This window comes from Fulmarus glacialis, unplaced genomic scaffold (genome assembly GCF_000690835.1).
Source record: "Fulmarus glacialis isolate BGI_N327 unplaced genomic scaffold, ASM69083v1 scaffold1256, whole genome shotgun sequence".
NCBI classification, from domain to species: Eukaryota; Metazoa; Chordata; class Aves; order Procellariiformes; family Procellariidae; genus Fulmarus; species Fulmarus glacialis.
The window spans coordinates 1-12,632 of record NW_009219826.1 but is presented as its reverse complement, the minus strand read 5'-3'; the positions used below and the strand labels follow the sequence as shown (position 1 = coordinate 12,632).

The 12,632-nt window shown below is 36.4% G+C and overlaps 1 protein-coding gene across 1 annotated transcript; it reads right to left on the bottom strand.

The window, feature by feature from the left end:
* Positions 1–104: 104 nt before the first annotated feature.
* Positions 105–11,769, bottom strand: LOC104071069 (maltase-glucoamylase, intestinal-like; the record flags this gene model as incomplete). Its single annotated transcript, XM_009580497.1, has 15 exons — positions 105–243; positions 1,189–1,273; positions 1,773–1,907; positions 2,170–2,232; positions 2,516–2,623; positions 2,741–2,869; positions 3,686–3,811; positions 3,914–4,026; positions 4,133–4,229; positions 5,124–5,292; positions 6,317–6,471; positions 7,324–7,533; positions 9,142–9,291; positions 10,213–10,383; positions 11,720–11,769. Coding segments are annotated over 15 exons (1,900 nt in total), but the record flags the coding sequence as incomplete, so codon positions are not given.
* Between the last annotated feature and the right edge of the window lie 863 nt (positions 11,770–12,632).

Here is a 12,632-nt window from a genome sequence, read left to right as displayed (position 1 = left end):
CGTTAAATAAACTGATGAAAGTTTTGGCCGTAAGAATGTAGACAGAGAATATTCATTTGTAACATATTTTGGAGACAACAAGAAAGTGTACAAACTTCACTTACTCTAGGGTAGGTTTTGTTTGTGACCATCCATACAGACTGTGGACATCGTAGTGTCTAACAGGGGTACCATCTGGAAGATATTGTTGACCTTCCATGCATGGAGTTTTGACAGTTAATCCGTCTGACCGGTAGCCCAAATCTAATGGAAAGGGAAAAAAAAAAAAAAAAAAAAAAAAAAAAGAATATTCAATAATGATTTGAGTTACCTTTTCTTAATATTCATAATCTCTTTGTCATTCACTCTCTTTTAGGCATGTATACTGTCATTTTTTAATTCATGATTATAAAAATAGCATTCCCAGTTTTCTGAAATGAAATATTTCTAATATTCCTATGTCGGCATCTGGGTCTGTAAGTGTGTTAATAGCTCAGTTACAGATGCTCTTACTGAAGAGGCTCAAAGAGTAAACAGAGTATATCCAAATTCAGATGATGTTGCAAATCTTTGTAAACACTGTCACATCATCCATATAAACAGAAAAATGGGGAGGAGGAGGAGGGTATGTTCTGTGTCTGAATATTAACTTCCTGACAATTCCTGAAAATTCAGTTATTCATAATAATTGAAGACAACTGTAAGCAACAGGAGTATGCTAATAAACAATTAACAAATAATTACTAATTAGTACTACTTTACACCAGTACTTAAGTAAAGTCAAACTAAGAAAGCTAAGTATTTCAAGCATTTGACTGTATAGACAAATGCTAATGAGAGGAGACACAGGATATTTTCTAAATTTTTAATTAACTGCCTTATTCATCGGAGAAAACTGCAAAACAGAGAACTATGTTCTCTACCGTGCCTAAAAAGCAAAGCACCTAGATATAAAATAGGTATCAAAATCCATGTGCAAGCAAGTAGCTGAAAATAACTTTGTTTTTAAAAAGTGCCATGCAGTTACTGCTCCCACTGAAACAGATGGGGTTGAAGTGTGCCAATAATCTCAGAAAAGAAGGGCCACTTTCAGTTAGGAGTTGTGGTTTTATATACCTCACTTTAGGCATTTGCACCACATATACTATATAAGAAATTACATAGTAACCAGAATGACCTAAAACTGTTTTAAGGAGTGATCAGGCTTACGAGGTATATATGGTGGCATATTTAGGAGGTCATTTCTACAACCATCAATGGCTCCGTTCAGAAAAGCTGCTGGTTCATTCATGTCCTAAAAACATAAACCAAAACCTGATTGTATTTGCTTCAAACGTACAAAACACACTAAATTCTAAACCACAAACAAGCAACATTGTAGAAGTCCCCCGGAGCCCTTGCAGCTGCAGTCTCAATCTGCTGTTCCATGTTTTCCTGACATGTTCACATGTGGCATGGTGCAGGGACAGAGAGCCACAAAGTGTTTCAAGGAAAGAGCAGCGAGTCTGGGTTCTGTTTCCCCTGTGCAAACAGTGTCACAGTGGAGGGAGAAAGTCACGATATATCGAGGCAGTGCAAGTGTACGACTTAGAGCCGAAGTGGTGCCTTTGGCTGGGGGCTCAGGTTCTGCCTGCTGCTCTGCTTGCTTTCCCTTCAGCCTGTTCTTTTATTTTACTTAATGGCAATTTAACACCAGATACCCTCTGAGCTTCAACAGCAGTGAAGTGTGGCCCTCTCTGCTAGTGTCTGGCAGAGAAAAAAAATCCAGAAATCGAATGCATTTCTACACTTACAATCCACAGGCCGTCAAACTTGATGCTTCTCGAGGGGTTGGTGGGATTGCTGTAGAACTCCAGGATTTCTCTCTTCCACCACCCCACTGTGGAATTGCGGAAGAAGTCTGGAAAAGCAGCATGTGCTCCGTAGATCTGTAAAAATAGTAGGAAAACAAAACAGATATAGGATTGAAAGCATCCCACTGTTAAAATGTTGGAATTTGTTTAAAAAATTTGAAAATTGAAAAAAAAAATTACTTGTTCACTAGCTTTTTTGGCTCTGTTAGGAAGGCTAGCCAGTTTCTGCACTATATTCCTCCCACAAGATGTATCAACTAGTTTGCTGTTATTTTCCTTAATTAATGTGCTGCTCTGTCTATATTTGAGTCCATAACCAAATCAGATCAACATTTACCTGTATTTGGGTTTGCTCGGGCAGTGACTCATTGACTTGTACATTGGGAAGAAATGGCCAAACCTAATAGGACAAAGGACATTTTAAAATAATCAAACCACACTGAATATAAACTGAGCATTAGCAACAGACAGATATAACCATTCTTCCCTGATACCTATGTGAATAACAACACAAACTGAAGACAATTCGGTTTGTAGTATTTATTCAATGTGTCATTTACAGCCAGGCATGAAAATACCATTAGCAGACTTTCCCCCTATGGCTAGCACTGAAGTCTAGGCTGGCATGTTTCTCACCCGGATACAGCATGCCTCTACTGTCATCAACTTTTTAAGAACAGTACCTTGGAATATATAATGTCATTGGTATTGGGCCATTTTATGAAGACATCGTCCTGCACACCTCTTGAGAAAGTAGGATAATTGGTTTCATTTCCAGAGATGGTTGGATCCTACAATTAAAAACACTTTTACCGTCATGCTCAAAAAACAAGTTCAGAAATGCTGTTGAATATATTCTGCATTCTGCAATGATATATTGAAATTTAAAAGCAGTATTCAAAACTGACCAGGATAATGATAAATCTCATTCCTTCTTCTTTTATTCTGTTAATCAGAGCTGGTAATCCAGCAAAACGTGTGCCAATGGTGAAGTCCAGTTGCCTTTCCATATGGTCAATATCTACATATTGAACATCCTGCAGTTCACAAAAACAATTAATGTAAAATTTCTTTTTTCCTTTTTGCCAAATACATGTTTATTGAAAATCTGCCAAAATAAGTAAACTACTGAACTTTTGAACTGTAAAATTGGAAGCAGCTGTAACTTAAAAGCTAAAGCTGTTAAATGAATATTACACAACCTGTCAGCAAGTCCAATACAAAATAAACCTTTCACTACTGTATCTAGTCTGAGGGTATAAATTAATACGTGATACAGAAAAAAGTCCTGAATTTGTACATATGTGTATGTATACAGAAACTGCACATATGTTACCATATCTATAAGGAAACAGTGGAAACAGCTGTTCTGTATTGAAATAGTGATGTTAATTACATTTAAAGTGAAGAGTCACGTTCAATTTACAGCATACTTTTGTTAGATCTATGTGCTATTCCAACTTTCCCAACAACAACCTGTGCCAAATCATAGCTGACTTGACACAGAGCAATATACCATTGAAATGATGCTGCTTCATTTTCTTTCCTGCTTCTTTTTCTTGTTTATCACTGCTCCTCCATAGCCACCATGGCGAGAGTCCACGACTGACTAAGGCATCTGCGTGCTTCTTTGGAATGAATGATAAGGAAGATAAAGCAGCCTGATGCCTACATTTAACATGGCACAGAGTGTGCAGAGATGTTCAGCTCTGGCATAAAACATAGTCTGCTCTACTCTACCATGGTGGTGGTTTTTTTGGTTGGTTTTTGATTTTGTGTTTAAATGGTCTTAGTTAATACTCTGAAGCCAAAAGTTCAGGCATGAGTGCAAATGTTAACTGCTACCAGCGTACATAGGGAATCCCAGCCGCCTTCATGCCCTCCACCAGCTGGGCGATTTCTGAGTCATTCCTGTATCCATAACGACACAACTGGAACCCCAAAGACCAGTAGGGTGGCATGACTGGTCGTCCAATAAGCTAAAAATAAGAAAGAATATTTGTGGTGAGTAGGTGAAAACAAAACAAACCAACCAACCAAACAAAACACAGCATTAGTTTGTAATAGAGTAAGAATCCTACTGCAGTGTACTCCTGAACAACAAGTTCAGGTGTTGGGCCCAAAACTATGTAGAAGTCGAGAATTCCTCCAATGGTGCGGTACGTCAGGGCAGGGGTCGGCTGGAACGTCACATCTGGAAATGGGGGAAGTGAAATGAGAAAAGGATGCCTGGATTCGCCACTATTGCAAAACACTGACCATAACAATAAAATACATTGAGAGAATAAAGGTTTTCTTACCCATTGCATTGCTGTTAAGCAAGAGAACTCCATGGGCATTGCCGTCTTCTTCAAGAGCCATGTAAAATGGCTGATAACCATAGGAATTCAACTTGTACTGCAAACAAAATAAAATACATTCTACTAGGGAAACATCACAAGCATTCACTTATTCACATTTATTAATAAATTTAATAAAAGATGAGATACACAACTGCCAAACATACAACAAATAAACTCCAAAATTATACACTTACACCCTACATACCTACAAAACATACCTACAAAACATACCTACAGAAGATCATTTTCAACTTCACAATTTGAGTCAGTCCTGTTCAGACTGACCAGGCAGGAAGGAAAGCAAAGGTATTGCTGCCTTTAAAGCTTGCTAATGAGAAAGTGCTTCCCCAGGACAAAACTTTGCCTTCTTTTCAAACAGTAGCAGGTGTCTATATGATCAGGAGATGCTGGTGACATTCTGTTATCTTTCATTTACTCAAAAATATATTGACACCTGAACTGGAAATTACAGCTATAATTAACCACCACTATTTCATTAGTCATTCCCTGCAAATTGCAAACATTGTGCTATCTTGCAGGAAATAACAAAAGTATACACATAGAAATAAGATTTCTGATTTACCTCTCTAAGTACTAATTTAATCCCAAAGTAGTGGGAGTTGTCCTGACTCATGTCAAGCTTTCAGAATAATTCGCTGAGAAGAATAAAAAAAAGGAGTAATGTGCTGTTATTTCTAAGCGATTTGCTGTCTTCCAACATCTGACTCAGGGCCTGAGCTCCACACATCGGTCTCGCTGGTCACAAACAGATAGTTTTAGAGAAGACCATTGCCATTGAGACACCATCCAAATTATAAGTCGTGATAAATAGGATCAAAGTCAATAAGTGTGTCCAGTACCAGTGGACATCCACTGGACTTTAAAGTCCTGCCGAACACCTCTGCACTTTAGGCTCATTTGTCCAAGAGCTACATTTGTTTCTACTTACAGTAGAAGGCTGATCCCTTGTGAACATTCCCCAAGTGTGCCAGCTCATGTTACGTCGAAACATGGTGTGGTCAGTTTCTCCAAATCCATATATATACTGGGATGCTAAGCGGGTAGAAATCTGAATGAACATGTCGCTGAACGTGAAGGTGGGCAGCTGTGAATCCCAGCTAAAACAGAAAGAGGAAAATCAAAACAAGAATGTAGTGTCTTCAGTGTCGTGTTTAGCTGGCAGACACTTTTTTTAGGCTACTCTTTTTCTCTGAAAATCTCACTCTTCAATAAAGGTGGAATAAAACTGTTATGGTTATCAAGAAAACTTAAAGCACATGAAATAGGGATGTCTAAAAATTTGATACACAGTTTAGAGACACAAAGTCCTCTGTGTCTCTCAGAGAGATATATATTATGCACATGCATCATGCACGTCAAGTTGCATCATATTTTGGCAATTTAGTGAGAAAATGTGTTTCAGGAGAGTATGATCATATTTTCCTCCCAGACTGATCCTTGGTGCCACCTGAAATATAGTAAATAAGGTGCTTTTTACAGTTCACTGAACTTTTTGTGCAGATTACACTGAAACTGTACTCATAGGTCTCATTTGTTGTAAATCAGCATCTTCACAGTCGGAAACCAAAAACTGCAACCTGATGGTGCTCTGCCAAAGAATTACATCATTCCAGGAAGTTGAATTGCAATTTATATGATTACTCTGGTTGGTAAAAAGGAACTCAGCTTGCAATTAAGTTTTGAGTACTTTAAAAAATGACATAAGAATGTTTTTTTGAATAAAAACCATAACACCATGCAACTGCTAACATCATTGGGAACTACACAAGAAACGGCCTTTGGAGTTGTCTATGTTCTGCACTTCAACATGTTGTAGAGGACTTTTAGCAAGTGTCAGACTATGAAGCGACAGGAGAAAAACCTTAGATAATTACGAGAAAAAATAGGATATTGCTTGGGAACCTTCTCTGTCTTCCCCCTGGCCAGTGCTCTCATACAACGCAATGGCGAAGCCATCTCCACTGGAGCAGCATCTGGCATTTGGCAGACAGAGCCATTTCATGGGAAGGATACAAAAGCCAGTCTTGAGGTATTTAAAAAGTAGTACACAAGAAAATGGTTTGGCTTGAAAAGAGCTAACAAAACCAAGTGAAATAATAAAATAAAATAATTATGGCTTACATGACTGTTCCTGTGCTTTTGCGCTGAACCTGTATACCAAATGGTTTTTTCCGAACTGATACTTCATAGAGTCTTTCCTTGTCCGTGCTCGTTGGGGAGCTTGGGAGATTTAGTGGTACCGGAACCTCGTATCGTGCATTTTGATAATCATAAATCTATGAAGTAAAAATCAGTTCATTTCAATGAATGAGTTGTTTGAAATCTTACCTATAGTGATAGAAATCTGAATTAGTTAATATGAATACAGAAAATTGTTGAAAACCCTTGGTGAGATGAGTATTTTCTTTCAAGACATATTCTTTAACCAATTCTTTCACAGTATTTGGTTTGGGAAAAAAAACCCCAAAACCTTAATGATTTATTTTGGATCAGGAATGACTTGTCTAATCATTTATATATATGAATTTAAAGTATATACCTATATGTAAAATATAAGGGGGTGTGTATATATATATAAAAAAGTATGGTAAATACCTTTCTGATTAATCTTTTAGCCAACTTTAAGAGATTCTTTTTAAAGTTTTCTGTATTCTGAAAGCTGACAGAAGTTAGTTTTTGATGCTTGACCATTTTAAGGCATCATACTTATTTCATTATTATTAAATGAACAGTAATGAATTATAGTCTAAACAATAGTGTATTAAAAATTTTAGAATAGAAGTAGAATGATTAATGCAAAAATAAACTGTACAGTCATGATAATGCTTTTAGATAAATTTACCTGTGTACTAATAAAATGTCTTTAGTTCTAGAGTTTCTGGTTGACATTATACGATTGAGTCATATAATTTCATTGTAAAACCAGGTACAGAATTACAGGACAAAAAAAAGATATGAGCTAAGAGCAATAACAGCTACTTGGTTAGATGGAGAAACATACTTAGGCAAGGGTGCTACTGTCTGTGTAATAAAAAATTGACTATAAAAAGCCTTTATAATTTCCATAAATAAGACTATTTTTAACAATGGGACATTACATACTCATAGAAATTCTGGAATGACATTACCTTAAATTGCAGCATGTGGTTGAGATGATATTTCACCTCCAAGCGGAGTGTACTAATCGGTGTAGTGAAATTCTCATTAGCTCTGGTCTTGGTACTATTTAAGGTGAGGTTGGCTGCCAAACCTGATGAGGTGTATTCTACTTTGTCTACAGAGTAAGCATTGTCAGAGCTGTAATAGCAGGGTGGAATATCCAAGTTTGACGTTACTTGCTGCAAACAGAAATAAGTTACAGGTTAGTGAGCTACACTGGCCTGCTGTATTTTTTTTTAGTTATTAGCATGGAATCCAAAACTCCCATGTTTATCAGATAGCTGTCAAATGTAGAATTTGGGGAAAAACTTAATGAAACTAGTGAACAATAAAGAAGTAATACAGAACCCATGGATCTCTACACTAAATCAGATATAATCAAACAACCGAGTGAAGGCTGTACAAATAGTTCAGTCAGCAAACTGAATCCTCACACAATGAAGGTGGATTTAATTTCCCTGTATCTGTGATCTTCAGCCCAAGTCCCACAACATGGCTTAGTCTTGGCCTGTTGAAATTCCTAAAGCTTCCTCCCTTTTAATCCCATTGCTCTCTGGTCTCTGGCTCACACAAGGGGATGTGCCAAAAACTCATTATATATTCAGGTAACATCAGATGAGACCTTTCCATTGGCTCTGTTCACACGAATTATCCTTAAAATATCCACTGAGAATTACATCCTATTTATCTCAGATCTCCGCACAGCAAGATCAAAATTACCCTCAGGTTCCTGCCACAATTGAACATAAACACTCAAACTCGGTATTCTGAGGTTAGATGAGCTGATGTAGGTTAATGCATTAGCCTTCCACCTCTGGATACGTACCGTTAATCCTGCCTAGTTGTTCAAATGAAACTATGACTGCTCCGCACATCGTGATCGCTAATGAGTATTTATTCATCTGTCGTCATCAAATTCAAAACACCTTTCAACTTGAGCAAGTGTTCAAAACATACCCAGTCCATAACAGGACCAGAGTTTGATTCCACACGAAAAGCCATTTCCAAATGGCCAAAATTACAAAAAATACTCCTAATAGTGCAACAAAATCAGGACAGTCCATCAACCACTTCAGCTGTTGCTGGTTCAAGAGTAGCTAGCAGAGAGTTTTGGTCTTCATGCCTAGGATATATGTCCAAGCTGTAAAATTTAGATTTAGAGAAGCATGGAGTAATTTAATTGGAGGGACCCTCTAGAGTTCAACTCTGCCAGGGCATGCTGCTCCCATATGCCATGAGATATTAATAAATAAAATTATGAGGTTAAGAACTGCATGTTGGGGAATATGATTTGGAAATACCTCCTCGACACGGATATAAACAATTAAGCTCACATATGAATCAAAATTTCCAGGGGGATTCAAAGATTTCTTCTCAAACAGATCCAGAGGAATCGGTTTGACTTAAAACATGCCTCAGTGACTATGAAGGTGAGACAAAGGGGATAAGCCTTGCAGGCCACAGTGAAGCAGAAGGTGGTAGCTGAAGATGTTGATCTCAAGCCTACTCTAGTTTTTCATAAATCTAATATTATTTCTTTCCATCTTTCAAAAAATACCACATTTTTTTTCAATTTCTGATATACTTTGGAAGAGCTTACACGGTTGCCAACTACCTTCGTTTTAGTGAGGTAAATAAAATCTGCTAGTACAGGCCTGCTGCTGTCTGTGCCCCCATTTTATATAAATCTGCCAGACTATTTTTTCCACTGTAACAACTATAAAGAGACGGCTATGATTCTGGAAACACTTCTGTCTCATTAGTTTAGAGAAATCATTTTTGCTTACTTCCCAGATGCAGCCAAGTTGTTCACATTTTTCTTGTGTTGGATTAGGACTGGGATAACAATTAAACCTTTCATTGACACTCAGTTGTTGAGTCCATTTTACCGTGTAAGATTTTCCCAGTTCAAGCTGAAGTCCTGTTATATGAGCAACCTATAAATATTAAACAATAAACAGTTATTAAATCCCACATCACAATCATCTTTCCTTCAGTCAGCAGAGATGCCGGTCCTCAGTTGCTATGTGACAACTCAGAAAAAAACCTGTCCTGTAACATTTGATATAGTCTCACTTTTACAAATAATACACAATCGATATTCTTGCAGATAAAATCTGAAAAATTAAGAATCTAAAAAAATAGAGTCAACCCCACAGCTTCCTTGGAAGCAAACAGGAATAAAGATAAGGGCAACACTCCTTCATGTTTTGAAATATGAATGCAAGAGATAAGAATAAGTTAAAATATTTTTATTTTGAGTCAGTAACTGAGATTACATAACAGGTAACTCAGGTGCTTGTAATAATTAAAGAGGGTGTACAATGCAAGTTCAAAGCAATGCCAGCACTATCCTTAGTGTGGGAAAGCACTTGCATGAAAGCTTCCCGCTAGCAACAGCGTGTTCACTTGCTTTGCACATGAATGCACTGTGTTGCTGCTTTCCTGTATTCATCCTGTGAAAAACTCTGTATAAAGTGATAAAGGAGGCTTAAACAGTGCCCTTGATTTTGTTTTAAAAATCAATGCACAAATACTCACCTAAACCATACGTACTTTGTATCCTCCTCCAATATCAAACAAAATCACAAAGCTACCCCTCCTCTTAGAAATTAAATTTTGCTACATGAATAACTGCATAACTAAACTTTCTGTGGCACTGAGGGTCTGCGAGCAAAACTTAGATGCACTTTCTATGCAGCTGAGTTGAATGCAATTGTAATTTTTTTCTGTAATAAAATACACGATGTATTCCTTTGAAATGACATTAGTACTGAGTACTGTTCTTAGCAATATATAAAATAACAGTGATGCAATTTCAAAGATGTTTACTTCCCATTTTCCTGTTATTGTTTTACCTTTTCTAGAGGATAATAAGTGATATTAAGTGGGGAATTTTCCACAACATTGTTCTGAGATACAATAACTGCTGTTATTTCCTGGAGCGCTCCCAGTATCTTGATTTCTTCAAATTTCAAGTTGTTTGGATCAGCATAATTGCTGTTTATAGCATTCATTTGAAGAACATTCTGAAAAATAATACAGTGATCACTTTCTGATAAAAAAACCTGCCAAAAATTCTCCTGATGTAACTTTTTTTTCTAATTAGATCTTCATACTGTAGCATAAAGTAAGCCAATACCTTTTTCCTAACATATTAATTATTGTCCTGCTTGTTGTTCCGCAATAATGCTTTTCTAATACATATGTAATATGCTTCATAGTTGTGTTTCAGCTTCCTTTTTTTGCTTGTTTTGGAAAAAAGAAAAGGCTGACATGTGTTTGTGACAGGGCAGATAACCTCTACTCAGCTGTGATCTCTCTGGGATATAACCAGTGAAGGTTCATATTCACTTCTCCTGATACAAAAATACCAGTTCCTATTCAATTGCATTAGTTATTATTAGATTAAGAGTCCAAAGAGAGGAACTGTACCATGGCTGTCACATATGCCAGTGTGTTTCTTATTAGTCTCCATGTGAAAGTTTATGTTAATTTTTAATTCAACATCATTACAGTCAACTGATGATTTAGCTAAAAGTTTCAAACTCCAGTAGTAACTGAGGTTTCTTATCTACAAATGAATACATGATTATATATTAATGTAATGGTTATAGAAAATAATTAAAGCATGTGCGTCCACCTTCTGTTCCTTTGCTTCCACCCCCATGTTTCTATGCATTCTCTCTCAATTGTTGCCCTGCTCTTTCACCATGGCAAGGGAAAGAATACCTTTAACAGATATTATTATTATACCAAAAATATGTTACCATATTACTTGGAATCCTTGTCACATGATAGCTCCAGACAATATTGAATAGAAACACTCTCTGGACTTCACTCTGCCATAAATTAACCCTGCCAAGGCAGTTTCAGTTTAAAAAAATTTAAAAACAAAAACTTAGTCCTGAAGTAGTTTCTGTGGGTTCAGACAAGGCGTAGGTCTTCCTCTCACCCTTTAGAAACATTCAGCTATATTTTTACAGTGTACAGAGATTTTTTTCAAATTTCTAACATTTTGAGAATCCCAAACACTACATTCACCTCCTTTCTGACCCTGTTTTAACTGCTACTGATGCTTTACAGTTCTCTTGCTCAATAAATATTGCTGCTGAGTTTGTTATGTGAAAGGAAACAGGAGTTTTTTAGATACTTATATTAACTGGAAGAAGAAAAGACAAATAGCAGATTTTCATCCCAGTTAAATTACAGTATTTTGAACATGACTCCTCTTTGACTTTGTCAAATATTTTGCTTCTCAGTAAATATTGTAGGGTAATAAGGAGGGAGAAAAGAATGCCCTTTGAAGGCACTATTGATAAAAATTGAAAATGAAGATAAGATCATTTAAAATAAAATACTTACATTGGAAACTGTAAACTCATAGTGAATGTAGGCTTTACTCTCAACTGTACCTAAAAGGTAAAGAAAGAATTTACACTTGCAGTGCAGAAAAGAACAGCATTAAAAACACAACAGTGCCACTGCTAGAGAACAATAAATTGCTAATTATTATCATTACTGCACTCAGAGGCTGCAGTGAGCAACCCAAATATTTACTAATGTTTCCTTGAGGAACGGAAATTTCTCTTTTGCTTTTTTTCCCTTAGGCCAGTTTAGGCCAGCTTCCAGGGATACAAATTTTCCAAAGTTTTCCAAAAATTTATTGATATAAGCTTTTCTAAAATATACTAATTTTTTATTTTACCGTTATTCTTTCTTAGCGTCTCTTAAATGTAGATGTATGGCTCAAAGTTAAACCTTTAAAATACCCTAAATAAGTGTTTTTCATGCAAAAATGACAATAATATTAATAATCTATGCCACGGAACCGTAAAAGAGGAAATAATACAGCACTGGGAAAAAGAAATACAAAAATTGAGTCAAGCAATCTGGTATTTTTTTTCCATGTACGAAAAGAAAAACACTGTCATGGCAAGCAAATTGTAAACAGTTTCCCTGAAAAGACTGCACCTTTAGTATGGGCAGGAAATAAAATGAAATTATAAGATGTTTTATTGTTTTGTTTCTCAACAGAAGTGAGTACAATAATAGCTTTGTTATTTTAGGTCTTGACAAAGGAGTACATATAGCTGTCCCCCATACGTAGAGCAACCACCCAAGGCCTTCAATATTTATGGCAGCAATAATCAGCCAAATCACAGTTCTATTTCTTAAAAGCATCCCAAACTTCCACAAAATTTAAAAAAAAAGTAGAGGTTTGGAAGTTTTTCTGGGAGGTATGGTTGGTATAGTTAAAATAACAAAAGGGAGTTAT